This window comes from Elephantulus edwardii, unplaced genomic scaffold, assembly GCF_000299155.1.
Source record: "Elephantulus edwardii isolate Elephantulus edwardi_28Jun2011 unplaced genomic scaffold, EleEdw1.0 scaffold00087, whole genome shotgun sequence".
In the NCBI taxonomy this organism is placed as follows: Eukaryota; Metazoa; Chordata; class Mammalia; order Macroscelidea; family Macroscelididae; genus Elephantulus; species Elephantulus edwardii.
The window spans coordinates 10,156,246-10,182,537 of NW_006399837.1; the positions used below are offsets into that span (position 1 = coordinate 10,156,246).

Sequence of the window (26,292 nt, forward strand, 5' to 3'; positions counted from 1 at the left end):
CTTAGAGAACATTCCTGGCTGGCATCAGATATTTAAAGGGAACTGGGCTCAGAGCTCGCTTAGGAGACGTTGGATGAGGTACCATCGCTTCCTCGTGAACTAGAGTTCCATCGATGCTTCCTTACTCTAAAGATGATCAGAGTTTGAACATCAGATCCGCCCATTATCTCATGGGGGGTTTTTTTGGTGACTGGGAAAAGTATTTTTTCTCTTCTCATCCTATCTGTCTGCAACAGTCCAGTTTGTGGCTCTGCACAGCGGTAATTTACCAGGCCCCTCTGAGTGTATCTCACTGTCACCTCCAGTATTTGATTGTCACCATTGTTGTTGTTGATTGCCATCGAGTTGAGCGCGATGCATAGCAACTCTATGAATAAAAGACCTAATGCCTTTCCATAACTATCATCATTTCTCCAAGTTCATAGAGTTTCCAGAGGCATGGGATTTAGGAAGTGGATGCCACTTATGTGTCCAAACCTGTTTTACAAGTGGGAGCTCCACCAAACACTGTCCACATTGGAAAACCATTCTGGTATTTGATACCCCAGTGGTATCTGTACATTTCTAGAGTTTAGTGAGTTTGTAGAGTTTTCAGAGGCATCTAGGTTAGGAATTGGATGCCACTCCTGCTTCCCAGCATAAATCAATCTGGAAGCTCATCCAAATACTATAAATAATGGGTAACCATTATGGTATTTGACAAGACTGTGGAACAGCGTCAATGGTTACCCATGGGGGACAGTGTTGGGTGGAGCTCCTCCATTAAAACAAGCTTGGAAGCAGGAGTGGCATCCACTTCCAAAATAGCTTGCCTCTGGAAACCCTACGAACCTGGAGAAAGGATGAAAGTCACGCAAGTGTTGAGGACTCTCATTCATAGGATCGCTATGAGTCGTCTATGACTTGACGGCACTTAACAACAACAACACCACAATGGAACAGTGTACAGCATCACAGCAACACCAAATTGTTCAGTTCAGCAAATAGACAAAAGATTGCTGTAGTTGTTTGAAAGAAAGTTATTGCCGAGCAATCACAGGAAACAAAAGTCCAAGTTCCCAGTTTTAGGTTGTAATGATAGACTCAGGGCAACTGTTTTATTAATTGGGTGCAGATACGTGGTATATAATACACAATCTGGAGAAGGAGAAAGGGGCCTGTGTTGAACAATCATCTCCCCCCACCCCTCCAGTGAATTGTGGCACAAAACCAAAACTGGTCACCATAGGCACTTAGATTCTTATAATATAGTTGTAATGTATTTTAAGAAGTTCTCGTGGCCTAGTGGCAAGAAGCTCTGCTGCAATCCTGAAGGTACTTGGTTCGAGGCCATCATCTGCTCTGCGGAAGGAGGATGTTAATCACACTCCTCCCGTGTGATTAACTGCCTCTGAAAACCTGCCCGAGGGTCAGCTCTGGGTCAGATCCGCCTCTGTGGTACACAACAACAGCAGAGTATTTTAGGTGTATACATTTTATGTGCTGTTTTAATTCTGCTCACTACTTATTTGGTAATTGTTTACGCTTAGCTTACTGGGTTGACACAGCGACTGTCACAATGGGCTCAAGGTGTCAGAGATGATGAGGATGGCACGGGATAGGACAGGGTTCAGATCTGTTATTCGTACGGTCACTATGAGTTGTACTTGGCTTGATGACATCTAACAACAAGAAGCAGCGACATCACGTGGCTCTGAAGTCACCCCAGAGTCCGGGGTAGAACACCCGTCTTAGTTTCCTGCTGCTGCTCTAGCCGAGATACCCTGAGTAGGCCGAGTCAACAGATAGTTCTTACTGTTTTGGAGGCGGGAAGCCCAGGGCAGCACTTGGCGATGCCATCCTCTCTCTTGGCTCGAGTGGCAGGTCCTTGTCCGTTGTCACTAGCCCCTTGGTGATGCCCACATGGCATGGCATGTCTGTGTGCTTAACCTCTTCCTTTGATGTCTCCGAGGAGGTTGACCCTTACACTAATGTGGCCTCATTAGGAGCTCTCGTGGCCTCATCACAAGAAGCTGAACTGCAGTCCCAAAGGCCTGTGGCTCGAAATCCACCAGCTACTCGTTGGGGGGATGGGCAGTCTTCTCCTGTGCGATTGCCTCTGAAAACTCGCGAGAGGGTCAGTTCCAACTCGACAGTACGTAACAAAGAAAACCCATTCATAAATGGCATTATAATTGCCAGTGGCAGGATCAGCATTCACTATATGCTGTGCCGCAGTCCTGAGGGCACACAGTTGGAATCCACCAGCTTCTCCGCAGAAGGATAGGCAGTCTCCTCCCATGCAGTTAACTGCCTCTGAAAACCCACCAACACCACAATACATCTTTAAGGGATCCAATCCAATCCATGATGTACCCTGAGAGCCCTTCTGTCTCTGCAGGTCTGTTCCTCTTTCATTCTAGATCTGTTGCTGAGAAAAAGTCTACTCCTGCACAGTTCACTCCAAATCATGACGACCCTCTGTGGCATTTTCAAAGCTGTAAATCTTAACGGGAGAAGACTGCCCAAGTTTCTCCCATAGAGCAGCGGGTGGATTTGAACCACTGACCTTTAGGTTAGCAGCACAACATGGAAATGCATGATGCTACCAGAGCTCCTTTACTTGGGAGAGGGTGAAGGGGTTTGACAGACAATACCAGTGATTCAGAGACAGATAATTCCGGTGTCTCCAACTCACACGTGGAGGTTAATGATGAGCTGCAATTATGACCGTGTGTTACTTTTGAACCCTCAACCGGGTGGACCGACACGGTGACTGCTGCAGTGGGCTCTAGTGTGTCAGGAAGTGTGAGGATGGCACAGGGCAGAGCAGGGTTCAGATCTGCTGTTCATTGGGTTGCTGTGAGTTGTATTTGACTAGACAGCACCTATTAACAACAACGTCGTTAGCAGTGTGCATGTATTCATATTTGCCTGTGAGTTCATATGTAACATTTCCAAAACCCTCAAGACAAAGAAAAATCAGATTTATAAGGATGCTGACGTTAAAAGCTGGTGATAATGAAAAGATTTTTAAAAACAGTTATCTGACTGACATCAGAACTGACTTGAAACAGTTGTCAGAATGGGACCTTGTGAGTGAGGAATTACCTGTCTATCTTTATAAGCATCTGTTTCCTCTTCGTTGTGAAATCCTCTTTCTTTTTGTGAAATGTTGAGAGATCCTCAGTTTTGAGGGGAGAATAAGGTGCTGTACTTATGTTTTTCTTTTCAGAAAGGAGCACCTTTCTAAGCTCTAAATGAAATAGTAAGAGCAGCTGAGTTGTTACGATGGAGCTTCTGTGAAAAATGCTGACTGTTGTAGAATAATGGGATAGGGTCTGTGGCGTGCTGCCCTCCCTTCCCACGTATTCACCGTTCCAGCAGGGCAGTAACCCAAACTTCTGAGACCCATTTAGGGAGATAAGAAATTCATTTAATTGTATAATGCTCCCAATTGCAAATGAGAGTCGGTATTAATTGTTTGCTAGGTTGAGATTTTAAATAGAAATATTAATTATTATTTTATATATGTGTACTTCACCTGAGGGTGGTTTAAAAAGTTTCACAATAGTTGATGGGATTTTCATATTATCAGTTCAATTAAAGTTATTCTTAAAAACATTAACCTTGAACTTTATAGCCTTCAAACTTCTGCCTCTTTTGCCACATTCCTTAAGCCAGTTGGAAGGTTTTTAAACTTAAGGACAATTTTCTTTGTATAAAACCGGGGGGGGTGGGGGGAGGGAACCAAACAAAAAACCAAATCGAAAGCATCATTTCATGTGGTTCTTCCCAGGAAAGGGAAAGGCAATAGTCTGATACCATGTTTTTGTTGTTGTTAGATCGTGTGCAGCTGGTTCCCATGCTGTATGTACAACCCAGCAGAATGCTACCCAGTCAGTGCCATCCTCACAATCCTTGATGACATTTGACCTCACTGTTGTACCCACCATGTCAATCTGTCTACTGAGAATCTCCTTTTCCGATGACCCTTTGCTTCACAGACGTAATGTCTTTCTGCCAGGAACTGGTCCCTGCTGACCACATGTCCAAAGTGTGTGACACAGAGTCTCGCGCCCCTCACCGAGAACACGCGGTACTTCTTCCTGGATGGATTTCGTCATTCTGCTTCTTGCAAGCCATGGAATACTCATATTATTTGCTGATACCATCATTTCTTTGGTCTTCGGTATTCATTATGTAGGAGTGTGCACATGAAATGATTGAGGATATCCTGACTGGGAAACCCCGTTGGACCTCAAAGTGACTCCTTTGCTTTTGAATATTTTGAAGAGCAGATTTGCCCGATACAACATTTGATTTCTTGACTGCAGCTTCCATGGGCGTTGATTAGGGAGCCAAGTAGAAATGAACTTCTTGACATCTTTTTTCTGTTTGTCATGATGTTGCCTATTGGTCCAGCTGTGGGGATTTTTGTTTTATGTTGAGTCTTTTTACTGAAGGCTGGTGATGTTCATCACTTGTTGGAAGGTTCCATCGAGCCAAGGACGACTTAGAGTGACCCTGTGAACAACAGAACAGAACCGTGTCTTTTCCTGTGCCATCCTTAAATCCCTGACACACTTGAGTCCGTTGCCTCAGACACTGTGTCAATCCCAGATAATCTTCATTTTATCATCTGTATCACACACAGCGTTAATGAGTCTTTCTCTAATGGTGCAGCTGAGTTCTTTTGCTTGGTTCAGTTCTTGAATTATTTGCTCAAAATACAAATTGAATAACTACGGTGAAAGGCCACAGTCCTTCTTCTGTTTAACAGCTGCTTTTTGGTGTATGAGCAGATTGTACCTGAGCAAAATTAAGTGTTCTGGACCTTTCTTTCTTTGGATGTTATCTGTAATTTTCTCTTATTCCATATAGTCAAATGCATTTGCATAGTCAGTAAAGCACAGATAACCCACTTTCTAGCATTCTCTGCTTTCAGACAATGTCCAGCTGCATCAGCAGTATGCCCCTTGTTCCCTCTCTCTTGACTCCAGCTTGAATTTCCGACAGTTCCCAGTAGGTATTCTATTGCTGTTGTTGTTGTTGTTATGTACCGTCGAGTCGTTTCCGACTCATAGCGACCCTATGCACAACAGGCCTAAACCCTGCTCTATCCTGCGCCAACCGCACCACCTCTGACACACCCATCCCAATTACCCCAGTCACCGAATCAATCCATCTCATAGAGGGTCTTCCCCTCCTGCGCTGTCACTCCACCCTCCCAAGCATGATGTTCCTCTCCAAGGACCCGTCCCTCCTGGCAACATGTCCAAAGTATGTCAGATGAAGCCCCAGAATCCTTGCCTCCAAGGAGTAGCTTGGTTTAATCCTCTCCAAGATGAATCTATTTGGTTTCCTGGCAGTCCATGGTACATTCAGTACTCTTCTCCAGCACCACAGCTCAAAAGCATCCACTCTCCTTCTGTCCTCCCTAGTCATTGTCCAACTCTCTGATGCATAACAAGCGATTGCAAAGACCATGGCCTGTATCAGGCGCACCTTAGTCTCCAGAGAGACACTGTTGCTCCTGAGTACCTTTGAGAGGTCCCTAACAGCAGACTTTCCCATCGCGATACGCTTTTTGATTTCCTGACTGCTGGTGCCAAGAGTGTTGACCGTGGAGCCGAGCAAACTGAAGCTGTGAACACTCTCAATCTCTTCGTCATCCATCCTGACGCTGCCAATTGGTCCAGTGGTGAGAATCTTTGTCTTCTTGACATTGAGCCTCAGTCCATACTGAAGGCTGCAGTCCTTGACCCTTCGCAGCAAGTGCATGAGGTCCTCCTCAGTTTCAGTAAGCAGGTTTGTGTCATCTGCATAATGGAGATTGTTAATAGATCTTCCCCCAGTCCTGATGCCACAATTCTCCTCATAGAGCCCAGCCTCTCGGATAATCTGCTCTGCATACATGTTGAAAAGGTATGGAGACAGGATGCATCCCTGGCGTACACCCTTCCCAATTTTGAACCATGCAGTGTTACCCTGCTCTGTTCTGACTACTGCCTCTTGGTCTAAGTATAGGTTTCGTATTAGCACAATTAAATGTTCTGGGATTCCCATTCTTCTCAGAGTCAGCCACAGTTTGTCATGATCCACACAGTCAAATGCCTTTGCATAATCAATGAACCACAGATAGACATTCTTCTGGTATTCTCTGCTTTCAGCCAAGATCCATCTAACATCAGCAACAATATCCCTAGTACCACGACCCCTTCTAAACCCAGCCTGGACTTCCAGCAGTTCTCTGCAGCAGAATTTTACTTGCACGTGATATTGATTATATTTTCTTTGGAGTGGACACATACATGGATCTTTTCCAATCAGTTGGCCAGGTAGCTGTCTTTCCAGCTTTCTTGGTGTAGATGAGTCATCACATCCAGCATTGTGTCTGTTTCTTGAAATGGATAGTCATTGATAGACTGTCAAATCCTGGAGCATTGTTTTTAGTTATTTATGTTTTCAGTACAGATGGATTTTTTTTTTCCATTCTCTTGGTTTTTGTTTATGTGCTACTTCCTGAAATGGTTCAGTATTGACCAGTTCTTTTTTGGTACGGTGATTTTGTGTATTCCTTCCATGATGATTCTGTGTATTCCTTCCATCTTCTTGTGGTGCTTCCTACAGATTTACCCATAGAATTACTCGGTATTGCAACTTGAGACTTGAATTTGTTCAGCTGTTTCTTCCTGAGATATACCATATGTGTTTGAGCAGTGGTGTGATTTAATTGGCTAAGGGGCCAAGGTGACTTAGTTGTAAGGAGTTGCACTTCCAGCCCAAAGGCATGTGGTTCGATTCCACAGCTGCTTCATGAAAGAAAGACAGACAGGCTCCGCCTGTGTGATTTACTGCCTCTGAAAACCCTCTGAGGGTCAGCTTTTATTGGTTCTGACTCTACAGTACATAACAACAAGTGCGCCAAGGTACGATATTGTCTTATTCACAGAAAACTTCTGTCTCGGTCTCTCAAGCGTTCCTCTTACACTGTCTGTTCTTTTCTTCCGCATCAGCAAATCTTTGCATAATTGTGGAGCCATGAAAATATTTTGTAACCTGAGGTCTCAGGAACTTTTCCCTCTTTATTTATTTTTTTTTATTTTTAAGAAGAATTTTAGTTTTACAGAAGAATTGAGAAGAATAACGTTCCCTAACTTCTCTCTTACAGTTTATTTTTTTTAAATTATAGTTGTTTTTTTTAAAAAAATTCAAATATATTGTTTTCGAGAACAGATTCTTCTAACTTCCCTCACCCCCACCCATCAAAGTGTACAACTCCATGATTAATCCCCCAGCCTCCTGCACATCCTCGTCCCTCTGCTTCCACTTCCCCTGCCTTGGATCCTTATATATGGTTTTATATTTTCCTTGTGGGACTGAGTTAGTTCACTCAGCATAATGCTCTCCAGTCCCTCCCAAGTTAGGTAGTAATTTACAAAATCATTGCTCCTGCACACTGTGTATTATTCCATTGTGTGAACATACCAAAATTTCTCGATCTATTCCTTTGAGTCTCATAATAAAAGTGTACAGACTACTCCTGGGCTCTCACAAGAAAAAGACTGATAACCCAATTACAGAATGGGCAAAAGACATGCAAAGAATTGTCACAGAGGAAGATAATCAAATGGCAAACAGACACATGAAGAAATGCTCCAAATCACTGGCAGTGAGATACAAATCAAAACCACAATGAGGTACCATCTCACTCCAGTAAGAGTGGCAAAGTTTAACACGGCAGCAAGTAATAAATGTTGGAGAGGATGTGGTGAGAAAGGAACTCTTATACATTGTTGGTGGGATTGTAAAATGGTACAATGACTCTGGAAGGCAGTTTGAAGCTTCCTCAAAAAGCCAAACATAGAAATTTCATATGATCCAGCTATTCTGCTACTGGGAATATACCTTGAGAAAATGAGAACTGAAGCACAAACGGAGATCTGTACCCCAATATTCATAGCAGCGTTACTCACTATTGCAAGAACATGGAAACAGCCCAGATGTCCAACCATAAACTTTTCCCTCTCTAAATGAAATAATAAGAACCACTAAATTGTTCAGATGACTCTTTGTGGGAAATATTTGATGCTAGAGAAAAATCCTCCTATGAGAGTTGGTTCCAAGTCACATATACAGATCATTGAATGTTGCATTCTAATCACTAAGTAAGCTGTCTCAGCGAGCACTCTGAGTTGACGTGCAAGGGGCTCAAACTTGACTCTTGATGGCCATACAAAGCATCCTAGGGGCCAGACCATCCCTTCATCACACAGTGCACTTCTCTACATGTTTGGAAAACATACATGGTGTTTGGGAAACACTCATGGTGTTCATATCGGGCTCCTTAAACACTCCGCACCTCTGGGATGCAAATAAGTACACTGCCCAGCTGTGCTGGAGTGGCATGTCAGACATTGTCAGCGTGGCACAGGATCAGGCCAAGTTTGGCTCTTGTACATAGGGGTCACTTAGAGTCGGAGCAGACTCTATGGTCCCTAATAAGAACAGACACATGAAGAAATGCTCCAAAAACACTGGCAATAAGAGAGATGCAAATCAAAAACACAATGAGATACCATCTCACTCCAGTAGCAGTGGCAAAGTTTATCGGGACAGCAAGTAATAAGTGTCGGAGAGTCTGTGACAAAAAAAGGAACTCTTATACATTGTTGGTGGGATTGTAACCATTCGGGAAGGCAGTTTGGCACTTCCTCAAAAAGCTGAACATAGAAATTCCCTATGACTCAACCTTCTGCTGCTTGGAATATACCCTGAGAATATGAGAACTGAGGCACAAACAGGAGACTTGTACCGCAGTGCCCTCTATGCCCTAGCTCACCTTCTGAGTTGATGTTTAAGTTTTCAGGTGTCTTTTGTCAAACAGACTGGTCAGCTAACATAAAGACCACTGTGGGGCCCCAGGTGTGGACTTGGCAGCTCCCTGGACCTCATCTTTCTTGCTTTCTGCGTCATTTCTCAGTCATGTGTACAGAGGCAGCCACCTTCTCTTCAGGGAGCACAGACAGTGTTCCTTGTGGTGGCCGGTCATTAAGGATTTCCTTCTGAGCAGAGGAAGCCGCTGTCAGTGATGCCTGTCTCCCCACCTGCAGCTCCGAGTGAGAAGGAGAGGCGGTGTTTCCTCATGCTCATTGCAGCCTTGGAAACTTGATGGAGGGTTAGTTATGAATCAGTTCTGACTCAACAGACATGAACTTGAAGAACTTTTTTTTCTTTCCTCTTTTTTCAAGGACACAGAAAAGCTGGACAGCAGAAGAGTGGGCTGTCTTGACAGAGTGCTTCCGTTGTACTGGAGGAGTCAGGCCACCCCACTTCTCTTGGGATACAAGTGTTCTTGAACATGTGTGACTTTTTTTTTACACTCATTGTGCTTTAGTTTTGGGGTGAGAAATGTTGTTCTTTGAGCTGAGTTAAACGTTGCTCAGCATCTGGGGCAGGGTGTGGGTGGAGCACAGCCTGCAGACCGTGACTGATGGACAGTGACTGACATGTCCTGGCCGAACGAGCAGCCAGCATCTCCTCGGCAGCCAGCATCCACTGACCGGAGCCTCCTTGTCTCCTAGGACTTCCTTCGCGGGACACCTGGCCGGCATCCTCGTGGGGCTGATGTACACACAGGGGCCGCTGAAGACAGTCATGGAGGCATGTGCAGGTACAGAGCCAGCGCCTTCCCCTCGGCGAGGCGGGGGCCCATCTTTGTTTTATCCTGAGCAGGCAGATCCCCAAGTTTCCCGGGGACCCTGTAGCACTCTCTCAACGTGCTTTTTCCTTTTTTTCCAGCCAAGAGGTACAATAGCTGCTACAGTTCCTGACTCCCCAAGAGCAGACTGCAAACCCCAAAGGTCACGTGTTAGGCTTTCTTTGGGAACCACCAGTGACGTATCTTTACTCCCTGAGGTTTAATGCTATTCACATAACACCCACGAAGTCCCCAAAAGTGCAGCAACTTCAAGTGAGCTTAAAAGAATGCCTTCCTCTAGAATATTCTGTGAAAAAATACATGTGGAAGATCAAACAGTGTTTACTGGTGGGCACCACTCGCAGTTTCAGGGATGGGAACTCGGACTGTCAGGTTAATATTCCCACATGTCTTAAAACTGAGGCCGAGTGCGGGTGCTTGGCTCCTCCTTTCTCCTTATTTATGTAATTATCTTTACTGTCCTTGTTTCCCTTCAAACTGAGGCTCAATGGCCAGGCTTTATTTTATGTAAAAATGGATGCTTGCTTTTTTTTTTTTAACACCTCTTAATTTAAGACGCTGTGCTGGTCTCAACACGTAAGGAAATGGCTCTGCTCACACTTGTCTTGCAGACCACGCGGGTTCATCTTTTATTCATGGGAAGCCTTCCGAGACTATTTTACCTTCTCTTGAACCATAAATAATTTGTTTTCACAGTTTGTACCAACGACTGGGGTTCTGGAGAGCCATATAATATTCATGATTTCGGAGCGCTCCCTTGGTTCCGCACTGTCCCCTCTACTAGCCAGCACACTCGGTTAAGGACGATTTTGGGAGGCTGTGCAGCCTCTAGTTCGAATCCTACTTTCCTGTGTTTGCTTTCTGCTGTTCCCAGCGTGGGCGCTTCGAGGCGGCAGCGGGAGCATCGCTTACTGAAAATGCCCGCTTTCATCACATTTCAGTAAACTTTAAAATGGAAATCTTCCCCTGAGCTCGCTCTCAGTGCTGGTGGAGGGAGAGACATGACTCTCAGGAGTTTAGTGCCCGGTTTCATTTTTCTGAGCCCGCCTCAGAGGATGGGGTGTAAAGCTTCAGCAGACGCGCTGCTGCGTTCAGCCCAGAGCACTGTTTCCAGGGGAGGTCCTTCCCCTGCCCATTATAACATGAACTCTTACATAGATTTTCTTCTTAAATAAATCGCCATACCCATTTTCTTTAGAGAGTTCATTTTAAACCATCCTGTTTTCGAAGCCCAGGAACAACTGAGCTACTGAAAGCTGAATCCCACATCCGGTACTGCTGGTGAACAGCCCGACAGGCCCCATTTCCTTGAAAGGGCCTGGAGAGAAGGGAGAGGAGAGGGGACGGAGAGCCTGGTGGGCTGTCACCAAGCCTGGGAAGGCTGGTGTCCGATGACTCCGGAGAGGGGTACATCGAGTGCAGGGTGCCCTGTCCCCTCTCCCTCGTCCCTGTTCCACAGAGCTGAGTTTCCTGCTCACCTTGGGAGACCAGGTGGTACAGCAAGTTGAGAGTTGGGCTGTGAGTTCAACGGATTGAACCCCACTGCTCCGTGAGAGAAAGGTGGTCATTCTCCACCTATAAAGACTCAGAGACCTTCTGAGGGTCATCATGAGCCGGTGGCGCCTTCTTGAGACACTCTTGGTTTACTGTCCTTGGAGATAAGAAAGGCGAGGGCATTAGCGAGGGTGAGAAGTATGGCACCCTGGCACCCTTGTCGGGCAGGGTTCTCTCTGTAGCAACAAGATCTGCTTGAGCCTAGGTGTCAAAGCCTAAGCTTGGAGCTTTGGAGAGCAAAGACTTGCCTTTGTATCAAGAGATACCTAGAAAGACTTGCAAACAACACACGTACCACCCCTGCACCCCCTAACACCCCCCCCAATTGCCATGGAGTCAGCTCTCACTCATGGTGACCCCCCCGCAATGGCTGATCTTGCCAAAATGGGCTGCTCCGTGTCTCTTCCAAAGCACCCCTGAATGGACTTGAACTGCCGACCTTCAGTTAGCGGTTTTCACTCCCTGGAGACTCCAGGATGTAAAGTAGGGCCTGATAGCCCCCCACCCTGTACATTCTATTCTGTTCTGTATAGTGCAGGCCCAGACCAAAAGGAAGCGAACTTTAATGCCCATTTAGAGATTGTTTGAAACACCAGTGGGCATTGATTGCCACACAAAATGAGCATTGCAAATGTTAGAAGCATGAGCGGATGAAAGCCTGTGCCCATTATAAAAAGTTAGTTTCCCTTCCTCTTGTGGCTATTTTTATTGATTTGTTTCCCTCACCTTTAGGCATATTTTCCTCTAGTGCTGGTTACCCTGGACAGCCGTACTACTTCAGCAACGCAGGTAAGCACTTTATGTCATTTGATGAATTTTGACAGTGTTTGAAAAATGAGAGGGCTGACAGCTGCTGAGCGGCTTGTAGACAGTGCTGGTTTGTAGTGCTGTGGAGTGGGGCACAGTGACAGAGACGGGGGGTGGGCATCCCTTTAGCCCCGGGTCTCCTGGGCAGGGTGGTTAGGAAGGCCAGGCTGGGAGGGAACGTAGCAGGAGAGGGAGAAGCTGAAACAGAATGGGAGGATGATAGGTGGTAAAGTCATCCTAGGACTCCGTCTCTTGATTCTCAGCCTAAGAGACAAGATCTTACAGCTGTTAATGTTAGAAGTTAGCGTCAGGTATATGATTTTCCACAGTTTACTTCATCTCTATATTTAGGGAGAATGATGCTTAATCTTGCGAGGACGTTTGGGTAGCACTTAATGCTTCATGAGTTAAGGAGGCAAATGCATTTTCCCCTCCTCCCCCGAATGGTCTGTGTAAATCGTCAGGAGGGCTTTCCTATTAAAGCCTCAGCCCTACTTCAGACCAAGGCCCTTCCATTCTAGTCAATGCCAAGCTGCAGTGGAGTATCTCAGACCAGCACCAGCCGACACTCAGCAAATGAGCGAAGAAGCAGTTGTCTGGTGCGTCATTGATACTTGTGCCAGCTGGGAACTGCTTTGGTGTAAATCTGGGGTCTGCCACCCCTAATCTGTAGAGGGCAGGTTGTTTATGTTTAAGCTCTCAAACCTCTGTGGTTATAAAGGCATTCGCAGCACCGAGGGATTCTGTTGCTGAGGCAGACTGTTTCTTCTGCTTTGTTTTCCCAGAGAAAGTTGTTAACCATAGGCTATCCCACTCAGTAACCTTTTGTAAGTGGCCACGTTACAACAGAGGTTCAGAACGATGGATTTGGGGGGTGGAGGGGAAAGAAGAGATAGACAATGAGTGGAACTACAGTCTTCATCTCTTTAGAGTTCAAGGTTCAGAACATAGACTCTGACCCCTGCTGACAGGATGTGATGAGATATGGCCTTGGTGCAGGGAGGATCAGTTGTTGAATGATGTCTGCTCATACATGTGTGCCCGTGAACTTCTCAAGAGAGGAACGATGAGTGGTTATCAACAAGGCTAAGAAACAGTCACTGGGAAGAGCATTGGGTCTTTCTGCCTCTTTTACCAGACTAGGAAGGGCTAGGCTGGAATGGAAGGCCACCGGGACTCTATACCCCACAAATTATCAGTGGATAAGGTCGCTCATAGTCTTCACAATTACGTGAGAATTACGAAGAGTTGGACAGTGACTAGGGATGATAGAAGGAGAATTGATGCCTTTGAGCCGTGGTGCTGGAGAAGAGTGTTGAATACACCATGGACTGCTAGGAGAACAAACAGGTCTGTTGTGGAGAGGGTGAAGCCAGGCTTCTCCTTGAAGTGAAGGATTCTGAAGCTTCATCTGACATACTTTGGGCATGTTACAAGGAGGGACTGGTCCTTGGAGAGGGACATCATGTTTGGGAGAGTGGAGGGGTGGCACAGGAGAGGAAGACCCTCGATGAGATGGATCGATTCTGTGACTGGAGTGGTGGGAATGAGTGTGTTTGAGACAGCAAGGTTGGCACAGGATAGAGCAGAGTTTCGGGTTCTATGAGTCGCAAGCAACTCGACGACACATAACAACACAACAGCAAGGACGCTCATCTGTTAACTGTGCTGTCCACTGGGCAGGGGCCCTGACCTCAGGTAGCTTTAGCTTTCCAGAACCCCCCAAAGAGGCAGGAATGTCCTGCTAGATAAAGGGTAATAAGACCACACTTCTGCATGGCTGTGGCTTCCACCCTGTAGGTGATCTGCGCCTGGCATCTCACATGGCATCTGAAAAACTGAAGCTCTGGTTAGTCATTTTGCTGAGGTCAGCTGGTAGGCAGTTGGTAGAGTTAGCTCTTGAAATGTGTCACTGGTTCCTAAAAAGGACATTTGCCACTGAGTTGACTCTGTTTAGTGACCTGTGTGTCAAGGTAAGCTTTACCCTATCAGGTGTTTGGTGCGTGATTTTTTTTGGAAATGGGTCATTAAGCCTTTCTTTCTAGGTGCTACTGGGTAGATAGATTCGAACCGCTAACCTTTATGTTGTCATTTGTACCACCTAGAACCCCTGTGTTTTTGGGTGAACACTCTACTGATTGAATTTTGTACAGTGGGAACAGTTCTACTTAATGCGTTTTTAATTTTTTTAAAAAATGTCTATTTATTTAAAAAATAAGAAAAGAGAAACCTCTCTTTTCGTCTTTCATATGAAAGGCTAGAGGCACAGCAGGGACACTGGCCTGAGAATTTAAAGGCACAAATGAAAGACCCCTTTCCCATTCTTCCTTCTCCCCTATAAAATTACCGTTATTTATATTACTTCCTCTGGAGTGATTGGATTTCTTCAAAGGCTGCCCTGCATAAGGCCAGGTGGCCACGCTAATGGTCATCTAGGGAACTTTACTGAGAGCATATGTATCTCTTAGCAGGGGTGATTGATTCTTAACGTGGCTGTCCTTAGCTGGGCCAGTTTTTATAGGTCAAAGAAGCTCATGAATGTTTAAAAAGCTGTTACCAATTTTTCTAATCTTGGTGGTGTTTCTTGATCTCCTTTGCCATGAAATCCTGGTATGTGTATCAGGAACAGATGGGCTAGTTAATAGAATAATGATAACCAGAATTTCTTTGACAGCAGAGGCAGAAGTATAGAGCTACAAAAGACTATTAGACTAGTACTCCTTGTGGGCTGTGATTTAAACTTATTTATCTTAAGTGTTTGATTGCTAGATATTTTTTTTTCCTTCTCTCCCAGAATGTTTATTATGAAGATTTCAAAACCTCAGGTTGGGCCAGCCCCACAGCTGTAGTAAATTTTTGGTCCTAGAAGACCTGTGCTCATTATAATAGATATTGATGGGATTTGGGGCCTCGTTGATGATTTACGATGGATCATATAGAACCTTGAGCCACACTAGTCTTTCTGACTTATGACACCCAAATTTTCCTTTTTCTCTCCTCACATTTTTGTCTGACAAGCTCCAAATTGGGTTTTATAATAATATTCAGATGTTTAAGAGTCGTGGACTTGATTTCATTAGGCACTGCTGGGTTGTTTCTAAATAAGAAATAACATGAAGAAAAATGTTTTCCTTGATCAAGAAAATATCGCTTCAGATCTCTGCAGCTCACACGATTTGGTCATGAAACAGCAGATAGATGTGTCTGGGCTACTTGCAGAGGTGAACGCTGGGAGGTCTGAGTGGTTCTGGGTTTTTAACTCACTGGGTATTTTGGGGGGTGGGTAAGGTAGGTAGTGCTGTGTGGGACTTCCACAGCACAGTGACATTCCGTAGGGGTCGGAAAGTGTTAACGAGGCACCTGGGGAAATGCCCAACGCGTGGGGGGCATGAGGGGGAGGTTAGCATTGCAATTAGATAGTTGGCACTGGGCAGGGTCTACATCCAGGGACTGCCAAAGCATTTCATGGCAGCCGGTGACCGATCTTTCACAGTCTGATAGTATTTGCAATGGTTGACTGTCTCTGTTGCCCCGTGTAAAGCAGATGTATTGGTTGCAAATGGGCCATTGGCCCTTACAGGCGCACCTCAGAGTCTGATTCAGTACCAAGCTGCCCTGATAAAGCAGACATCACACTACAACTGAGTCACACCAATCCTTTGGTGTCTCAGGACATAAAATTATGTTGAGTCGATCTTGTCGTCTAAGTGTGCGACAGCATTATGAAAAAAGTGTGAATACTGTGAAGATGACCAGATGTGACAGAGAGACACGGAAGGGAGCACGTGCTCTTGGCAAAATGGCACTGATCAAGTGACCTTACACAGGCTCGTGACAAACCTACCATTTGTGTAAAAAGAAAGATATTATTTGCTCATCTGCAAAGTAGAGTTTAGTGAGAGATGGCTGTGTGTGGGAAGTATTTTTGATGCCAAGCCTGGGAACTGCACTTGGAGCACTGCGGGTCTCCTTTACCAGGCTGGTTTACACACGCAGCAAGAGAGCCTGAACGTGAGCCCCGCGCTCGTGGGCCCCTCAGGCTTAACAGAAGGAAGTCCTGCTGGAGTTCCGCACTGTCTTCATGACTGCATGTGGATCAGACCTTTGTCACCCAGAAGGGGTTTTCACCGGCTAATTTTCAAGCCTAGGTTGCAGGCTTTTCTTCCTGGTCTATGTCAGTCTGGAAGTTCTGCTGAAATCTGTTTGCCATCACAGTCCCCAACACACGAGCCTCCTCTGATAGACCAAATGATACTCGGACTCCACTTAAAATGTGGGAGCCCCACTGTGGAATCACTAGTGCCTGGTAGTACTCGCCAATTTTTATTACATTAGGAACAAGACTTTTTAGAATTAGCCCCTGCAGAGCTGAGCAATTTTATGTAGTATTTATGTAAATGATTCACTTGTGTGCCTTAAGGACTTTTGAGAAGTCAGAACCAAGCTGGAGAAGTAGAAAAATAGTAATAGAAATGGGCAGAACATCTAAACAGATGCAGAGACATTTTTCAAAAGAATCTATCCAGATGGGCAATGCACCTATCAAAAAGTTGCTTAGTGATAGTAGTTTCCAGAGAAAGGGAAGTCAGAACCCCTCACTTTCTATCTGCCCACAGAAATCAGCTTCACAGCTGTGGAGTCTGCCTCCTAGTTACATTCCATCAGGCTGTCAGTCAGTCCGTACAGGGGACGCTGCCTGTCTTTCTCCTGGGAGAGCAAGATAGGTGGCTGGTGAGAGAGAGATGGTGGATTCGAACTGGTGACTTTTCAGCGAATGATACAATACATTGCTTGTGATGCCACCTTTCTTGCCACTCAGGTGCCTCCCCTTTTGGTTAGCGGCCGAGCACCATTGGCACCCCCTATCCCACCCACCCCAGGCTCCCAAGTTTCTCCCCAAGTCATCTGTGTCAGCACCTTCTCTTGTGTGCAGCCCAAGGAGTCGTTCCTGCCTGCTGCCCCTGGCCACGGGGGACACAGCTTGACAAGGCCCGCCGTCTGCCCTCACGGAGCCGTTCTCCACTTAGGTTCTCCTGTCCTGCGGAAGATTCTCACAGTTCTCCAAGCAGTAACTTGGATTCTTGTCTTAACTTTAATGGTACAAAATAGGGAGTAGGAGACAGAAGACAGAAGACAGTGCCTTCCATGCTCTCTAACCTTCTCATTGTGCCTTTAGGCTACTCCGGGTATCAGGACCATTATCCATACGACAGACCAGGCTACTATGGAGAAGCACCCCGGCACTACGAGGCACCACGGCACCACGAGGCCCCCCGGCACCCCGAGGCACCCCGACACTATGAGGCATACACAGCAGGGCTGAGCGAGGAGGAGCAGCTGGAGAGAGCGCTGAGAGCCAGCCTCCAGGACCGAGGTGGGACCCTTGCGCCCGGCATCTGGTCTGAAGCACACTTCACGTGGGAAGTGGCCTGAAAAAGGGGTATTTGTAGCCAGTTAAATGTGAAAGAGTTTAGGAAAAGTGTATGTCGATGAAAAAGTAAGTGTGATTGTGAGTACAGAGACTAGGGTGTGATGCCGTTTACACAGCAACTGAAGATCGTAAGGTGACAGACGTGTATGTATTGTGAATGTAGCTTGTTTTTTTTACAGAACTGTTTTAAAAGTATCCTACTGCACCCAGTGCTAAAGTGAAGAAACTTGGAAACAAAACAGCAAAATTATTTTTAAGTGCCTGAAAAAAAGATACTTATACTGGGATCCATACTTATAAATGAGTCTGAATGTCACTCCGTGTATGTTGCCCACAAACTACTATTTTATCTACATTTAATAACTGTTAACTTAGACAGTTTAATAACAATTCAAACTTAGTCACAGTTTTTATAAAGTAACCGAACTCAAACCAAATATTTTTCTTTGGAAAAGACTAAACTAATAACTATGTTGGTAAAAAGGTCTTTTTTAATTTCTTGTACTTAATAAGACAATCTTGAAACGTGTCTGAGAAAATAAAGTTATAATCAGTGATAGTAATGTGTAAAGCTACTTCTTTGCTAGTCTCCCTTACTGGAAATGGCCTGCATATCTATTTGTATCAGTTTCCTTGGAACTAATTCCGTATGCCCTTAAAAACATTCATTGACAAAACTGCATTTGTTTTTCCATTTTTCCTTTCATTTCTATCAGGTTTTGCCACATGCAATTTTAAGTTCTGTTATTAACTCCATCCACAATATGAGGTGAGGTGAGGCATCTTTGTAGAGAACTGAATCCATTCTCATAATGGCAAGTGCAAAAGTCTCTCTTTATAGCTGGTAATATTTTTTTCTTTTTTTTTATTTTAAACTGGTTTACTTACAAAGTTTGTATACATTGTTTTTTACACCAGATCTTTAAGGTTTTGTGTTCTGAAATCTGTGGGCTTCAAGCCCTGCAAGCTGGTGTCACATGAGAGAGGATGTGCAGAGAGAGAGAGAGACTTAAAATCAGCTGGCGCTTTACTTTCGTGCCTTTCTTGGCGCTGTGACTTGGAGAAGTTTTTGCCCCACAGTCTGTATTCTCCTTCTAGCAGTTTAGAGGCTAGTAGTTGTTCCTCTCTGGTTTTTACCTTGATGTTCTTGCCTTTCTCTAAAGAGCAATCAGTGTTCACCTGTCCTCTAAGGAAAGCAGTGTTTTTGCTTTTCTTCCAGGCAGTTAGTTAAATCTGGGAAGCAGAGGAGGGTGGCACAATAGGACCTGAGCAGGGTTTCATACCTTTTGTGCAGTTGCCACTGTCATTTCCCTCAGGAGTGCCTCTCTGTCTGAGCTCACAGCAGTCTCTTTGGTGAGGTTCAGGTGAGGTCTGAGCCTGCAAGAAGGTGTCAGTTTCTCTGGGTCTGCAGCCCCAGGCGTACGATGTTCCTTGCTAGCTCCTCCTCCTCCTCCTCCTCCTTCTTCTTCTTCTTGTTATTGTTATATGCCATTGAGTTGCGACTCACAGCAACCCGATATACAAGAGCCCTAAACCCTGCTCTGTCCTGTGCCAATCTCACTGTCTCTGACACACCTACTACTCCCATTACCCTAGTCACCGAATCTATCCATCTCATCAAGGGTCTTCCTCCTTAGTCTTTTCAATTTGTTAATGGTTCTTTTTATTGATGTCCAGTACTCCACACCAAGTAAGCCTCCTGTAGCCTTTCTCCAACCCTTTCTCCTTAAAGTCATTGTTAATGCTGTGAAGTTGAGTAAAGTTCGAGTTGAGCCGTCAAGTTGAGCGACCCTGTGAACAAAAGACCTGGACTCTGTCATTGTTTCCTTAGTTCTTAGAGTTTCCAGAAGCATGTTGTTTAAGAAGTGGATGCCACTCCTGCTGCCAAGCCTGTCTTAATCTGTCTCAATCACCATCCACCATGAGTAACCATGATGGCATTTGACACACCAGTGGCACAACATTCAGCATCCCAGCAACTCCAAGTTACCTCAGGACAGCAAATTGACAGACACCTGTATTTTCCCAGATATTTCAGTCTCATTGGTGGTTCTTCAGCCCTAGATGTTTCCAGAAAATGGTTACATTTTCAGGTTGTCTTGTGTTTACTGCGAGGATTGGATGAATGCTTTCTACAGTTCTCTACATTCCAAGTGGAAGTAGGAAGTGTTCCTTTTTAGAGTATGTCATTCCTTATACATTTATTGTCATCTTTCTGTAAAGAACATGCCCTCATGAAATGAGGAGAAACCCTCGTTCTTCACAGAAAGCCAGATGAATGCTTAATTCATTCCTCTTGGTTCCCAAGTTTTCAGAAGAAAGACCTACTAGTGTAACAATCACTGATACTTTTTTACTTATTTGAAAGGGCCACCTAATAAATGTATTTGATATACCAGTTGACCAAGAAACATCCAATGTCAGTTTTCTTCCAATAGTTCTTCTACTAAAGATGTTAGAAGAGAAAATGAAGGGTTCAGAGCAGTAATATGTAACCTCGGAGTTTGCTATTGTTATTATTATTATAGAAATTTTTTAATTTTAAATTTATTTTAATGACCGTTTACAGAGACTTTGGATGTCCATTCATTCATTGTTTCCCTTTTCTCTGTGCCCACTCCTCCCCTCCAATTTGCTTTTCTCTTTGAAACGTAAAAGAAAAAAAATTCTTTCGTTGTTATTCAATCCCTCCTCCTAAGTCCAAATTATCATACAATTTTTAAAAATAATACCTGGCCAGTAATTACAAGTGTTAAAGTCCATGCTGGGAGTAATAATATCAAAGTAGCCTTTGTAGAAGAAATATTGAAACCCCTATTAGTTAAAGGGGCTTGAACATTTAGTACTATTAAGAGAAAATTTGTCTTAGACTGTTGGCGGCCGCAGCTCTTATAAACAAGCGTAAGAGGCAGCTGATGCCACAATAATAGAAAAAATGTTGGACAGGCGCCATCTCTTCCTCTGAGTCAAAAGGCAGATGCCAGCTAGGAACATTAGCTCATTGCATTTCCCCTGACTCCTCACCCCACATCCTTCCATGCATAATTTGTGGGATTGTTCCCCCCTCAATTCCCTGCCACCCAGTTAACTTGGCAGCTGGATACAAAGCTGTGTCCTTTTCAGTTGGTGCCTGCCAGCCTAGGGCATGTGCCCTGGTTAAAGCTGGAAACCCTTCCTGACTTGTGAAGTAACTTGTGCCGTTTTCTGAAAGGCGAGCATGTGGCCGGTCTCTGTCACCCTTTGGCTCTCGGAAGAGTCACTAAGGGCCATCAGCCCCGCCGGGCGCTGCGTGGTCGGGTTGCCAGGCCCTCCTTCTGCGGAACTGGGGTGATCCTGATCCAAAGAGCTTGGCTTGAGAATGAGACTTGCCGCTTCTTTGTCTCTCAGCCTTCAGATGTGAAATTGCCCAGGGAAGCCAAAGCAGGAAAAAAAGCTTTTGTTCCTGTGTTGACATCCAGTACTTTTACTAACAGATCATGGGACAAATTTTTTGAGTGTTTATGGGAATCTTGCATTTGTAGGACAAATTGAGATACATTTTAAGTGATTTTGTTTTAAAAGAGAACATTTATTTTAATTCGGTTTTCTGTTTACTGAAACTCTATGAAGGTATATGAAAAGTGCATTTATCTCATTTTAAACAGTATGCTTGTGATGTGGGTGGCGCTTTACAGAGGGACTTGGTTTCCCTTCAGCCACTCACGTGTGCTGTGTTGATGCTGATTCTGACATGCACAAGGCCGACCACACGGCCGTTCCCTGTAGTTTTCCTCGCTGTCGTCCTCGTCTTCTGCCCCTTCTTCCTTAGATACTTTCTCCCTGGACAGAGGCTTTCTGTTTGATCTTGTGTGCCAGTTGCTCCAAGGCATATGGACTCCTTGACATTACTGTTCACCCGTACAGTACATGCCTGTTCATTGTTTCCTGCAAAGTTGAGCTGTGGGCTGAGATTTTTTCCCAGGATTGAGGGGTGACTGAGAGCCATACATCATCTTAGGGTTTCACCAATCTCCACCTGACCATTTTTATCTTTTGTTCTATGTTTTTCTACCCACTTGGTGCAGTACCCTTTATTGTTTGCTTGTTGTATGGGGTTTTTTTAAGAACATTAGACTATATCATGCTTATCTTTTACTCTGTCATAGTGTGAGCCAAGGAAAAATATGGAATATCCTTTAAGTACCTGGACTTGTATGACATTGCTGGATAACATCAGGCCGTTGTTTTATTATTTTGTTTAATGAGGAGGTTGAATTAGAGCCTCTTCAGAGCCCTTTCCACCTCCATTATTCTTTGGCAGTGAACTGGGGTGGGGTCAGAGAGAGAGAGAGAGAGGGACAGACGGAGGAAGGGAGAGAGAGATGGGGTGGGAGGGGGGATTTGGGGAAATGTCAGGAACACTGGGAGTGTTTGACATATACGTCTCAGGGCTTATGGATCAAAGACCATTTCTGAAAGATAAATTCACGCAACGGTGCAAGGTGGATCTAAATTAATGAATACATGCATTAGGTGGCCCTGTCTTATTCAATTACATGATTAGATGAGCCCTCATTGGCCTAGTGCAGGCATAATGCAGTAGGCAATTTTTAACATATGCAAATGTTCACGGCTGACTGGCTTGGCTTAGCAGGGGCTTTGTGCGGCCAGGACCGAGATGTACAGCTAATTCTGTGTGACCATTTAACTTTTCTTCCTCTTCTTCTTTTTTCCCCCCTAGTAATTTGGTATGTTTTCCCCCAGGAAAATTTTCTAGGTAATAAAGAAGTACCATCTGCCAGATTGTCTAAAAGCAATTTCAGTACACAATAGCCCTTGCTTTTAGATTGCTGGTTTTTACTTGCTAGTGTGTATATTGAGTTATTCATTGTGATGGGTAAAGCTTGATATTCAGGCTTGTGTCTAGATGTGAAATTGTGCATGTAAATAAGTTTCAAGACATCCTTTTTAAAAAAAAAAGTATTCTGTGAAAAAGCATGTGAATATTCTGGCCTAGAAGAAAAGTAATCAAGTGGGTGGAACAGAGTTTGAGTGGACCATTGTTTGAAGAAGCAAGCTTCTGTCAAAGGTCCACCTTTGCATGTGCACTGTAGCCCTGACATTGCTTTAAAAAAGAGAGAGAAAGCCTGAAGCTTGAGCACATTTGGGAAATTTTTTTTTCTATAATTATATTTTATTAATTTTCATAAACATTTACAGAGATTTTGGGTTTCCATTCATTCATTGTTGCACTACATTTGGGAAATTGGCATTAATAGTTATGTATGAATTAATTTATCATTTTTCTTTTCCCACTTCCTCCTACAACCACTTTCTGTTGAAAGGCATTATCCACATACGAATGCTTTTACAAACTGCAAACAAACCACTGCCAGAAAGACAGAACTGACTCATAGCTGGACCCTCCAGTGGATTTTCAGAGGCTGCATATTACTCACATAGAGATTGCCCATCTTTCCCCTGTGGGGGAGCTGGTGGATACAAACGTTCAGGCTTTGAATTGGCATCGTAACTCCTTTCCCACTAGACCACCAGAATGCCTTATAATTCAACAACACAAGCAAAAAACAAAACTATAATGAGTTCATTCTGATGTGTGCGTCCTTGCTATGCACAAAGACCATGGTTGGCTTCCCAGGTTTCACTTTAAAAACTCAGAAATATTACTTTGTGCACTTACAATGTTGCTTTGTCTTCTGAGGGTGTTAGTATTGTTACATTATTGCTTAGCAAATATTTATAGGAGTCCCTTAAAGAGTCAGATTTCAGTAGCGTTGTTGACAATTGAAGAAGTCATGGTCTTCACTGTCAATCTGAAAGTGCTCTTCTGTTTACTGAAAAACAAGAGGATTAAGTGATTTACCATGATCCGCTAAGCAGTAGAGTAGATTTAGGAAAGAGAGAAAGTAATTTTTTAGTTGAACTGAGTATTTTGCTGACCAGATTATGTAGCCACCTCAATAACTTTGCCTTCCTAAAGGATGTAAAAAGTTTATGGACTATGAAGTTTGATTATACTAAGATTCAGATACAGATACGTTCTTTCTACAACTTTGAATCCAGAAATTGTTGCTGTGTCTACCAATATTTCCTAAGATTGATTTTAAATGTAGAAACTAATATAGGCTGTAAGAAGCTCAGGGCCTCTTGTTATGTTTAAGAATATAGTGGCAAGAACCTGCACTGCAATCCCAAAGGCACATGGGTTCGAGGCCACCAGCTGCTCTGTGGGAGAAGGATGGGCAGTCTCCTCTCCTGCGATTTACTGCCTCTGAAAACCTGCCAGAGGGTCAGCTATGAGTCAGTTCCGACTCAACGGTACACAACAGCAATAACAACAACAACAACCCACTTTGGACATGTTCGGAAAGCCAGTCTTTGGAAAGCATTTAACTGCACCTAACTCTTAGGGTGGGGAGACCTTCCAATGATCCTTCATTTTCTTTATTTAAGTTACCTCTAAAATAGTTTGGAGGGATAGAACTCTTATACAGTGTTGGTGGGATTGTACAATGGTACAGCCACTCTGGAAGGCAGTTTGACATTTCCTCAAAAAGCTGAACATTGAAATTTTGTATGACCCAAGTATTACACTGCTTAGCATATACCCTGAGAAAATGAGAAGAGAGACACACACGGGGATTTGTACACCAGTGTTGGTAGCAGTGTTATTCATCATTGCAAGAACATGGAAGCAGCTCAACTGTCCAACCTCAATCAAATGGACTGAGAAATGATGGTACATTCACACAGTAGAATACTACACAGCATGCAGGAGCAATGATTTTATAAATTATTACCTAACTTGGGAGGGACTGGAGAGTGTTATGCTAGTTGAACTAACTCAGTCCAGTAAGGACAAATACTGTATAAGACCATTCTTATAGAAATAGGAAGACAACTAGTAAAATGTGTATGAGGCTCCAGCAGGGAGGGGGAACAGAGTGGGGGTGGATGGGAGGGTTAATCATAGGATCGCACAATTTGATGGGTGAAGGGAGGGGTAGGTAAAGGAAATGGGAAAGATCCAGTGTGAAAAACAATGTATGAAATTTGTAAGTAAACCAGTGTAAAACAAAAATTTTATTTTAAAAAAAAAAAGTAGATAAAGGGCTCTGGTGGTGTGATGGATTAAGCATTGATCTGCTAATTAATGGGTCATTAGCTCAACTCCACCAGCTGCTTTGGGGGAGAAAGATGCAGTCTCTATCCACGAGATTGAAAACCTGCTGAAGGGTCAGCTGTGGGTTGGTTCCCACTTGATGGTACACAACCACAACAGTCCTTTATTTCATGGTGCCTCTGATTACTGTTTGCATGGCCTGCACGCGTACAGTAAGTCTGGATCCTTGGGCTGTGGGGCCTGTAGGAGTTAGGACCCTTCTGGAAGCCGCTAGGTTGAACCCACATGTTTTAGGGCTACTGAGTCTGTCCTTGAGCAGAGCCAGATGCCCGAGTGAGCTTCCCCTCAGCCTTGTGGACTTGACACTCTCTGCTCTCTCCGCAGTCAGCGTCCCCCTGTCCCGGGGAGGTGGCGCACAGTGTGACGACGCTCATGGCTGTGTGATCGCACCTGCTGTGTGCCTGCTGGGACTGTGGCCAGCTGCAGTGTTCGCTTTGTGCTCTCGGTGTGGGCAGCCCTCGAATTCCTTTCTGAAAGTCCATCATCTGGGTCCAGGATGCCCAGGGTGCACCATGGCCACAGCCTGAACCAGGTGATGGTGGATGCCCACGCTCGTCTGCCACAGTCTTTAAAAACATGGCTCATGTGAGCTTTTATTGTTATGAAAGTAATACAGAGACATGGCGAGCAAATGGAGGGTCCCGTGAAAGCCCATAACCTCACACCTGGTTAAAACCAGCTAGCATCCGACGTGTGCTTGCGGCTGCTGGATAGTGTGTCTCGGTGGCCCCTGAGCTGTAAGCGAGAGCGTGCCCGAGTCAGAGGATGTGGGCATTGCACTGGTGGTCGTGGTGAATCTGGACTCAGAGGCCGAGCTGGAGGCATGTGTAGCCCACGTACGACAGGCTTACGCACATGAAGAGAATCTCATACTTAGATCATCATCTGTCCATGTCATTGTGTTTATGGGGATTTAGGGTGAACTAAAAGGCTACGCTGCCGCCTTAAAGGCACCAGGTTCCACAGCTGCTCCACTAGAGAAAGATGAACAATCTCTTCACACGCGATTCTCTGCCTCGGAAAACCTGCTGGAGGGTCAGCTAGGAGTTGGTTCCAACTCAGCGACAGTGAGTTTTCTTTTTTTAAGGCAAAAGAAATACAAATCTTGGAAGACATTTAACAACTAAAAGTGAAATAGTTTGCATTGATTGGGCAAGGAAACTCTCCTTATACAAAAAGCTTTCACTCTTGGGCCCTCTCAAGTAGTCCTTTCCTCAAAACAACTAAGAAAGAAACCATTTACTGCAGACCCGTCAAAAGCTAGGCTGCCATTTATTTCTACCGGAAGTGGTGGCATATAAGATTTTGAAACTACTGCATTTAATATAAATGTAGGAATGATGTTTGTTCAAGGGTATTTGCATTGTTAATTTAAGTAGGATTTTTGCTTCTTCTCCAGTACTCTCTCTTTTAAAAAAACAAATACTTCCCAACAAAAACAAAAACAGACAGTAGACTCAGTTGTGTGTGAGTTGTGACAGCAAGGTTCCAGGTTGAACATCACGCCTTGCCCCCCGTTATTCGTTGAAGGGAATTCTCACAGGAGCACTTTTGCATTTTTGGAAGCCGACTCAACTGGTGTTCTCTTTGATTTTGTTACATTGCTATTGGTGA

At 44.5% G+C, this 26,292-nt stretch overlaps 1 protein-coding gene across 1 annotated transcript in view; it reads left to right on the plus strand.

Annotated features, from left to right (window-relative positions):
• The window catches only part of RHBDD1 (rhomboid domain containing 1), a 102,678-nt gene that overhangs the window by 27,057 nt on the left and 49,329 nt on the right, over positions 1–26,292 (plus strand). Inside the window, exons 3-6 of the mRNA XM_006890321.1 lie at positions 9,567–9,655; positions 11,990–12,046; positions 17,241–17,296; positions 17,351–17,438. Of these exons, the coding sequence (XP_006890383.1) occupies positions 9,567–9,655; positions 11,990–12,046; positions 17,241–17,296; positions 17,351–17,438 (290 nt within the window). The remainder of the gene's footprint in view (positions 1–9,566; positions 9,656–11,989; positions 12,047–17,240; positions 17,297–17,350; positions 17,439–26,292) is intronic.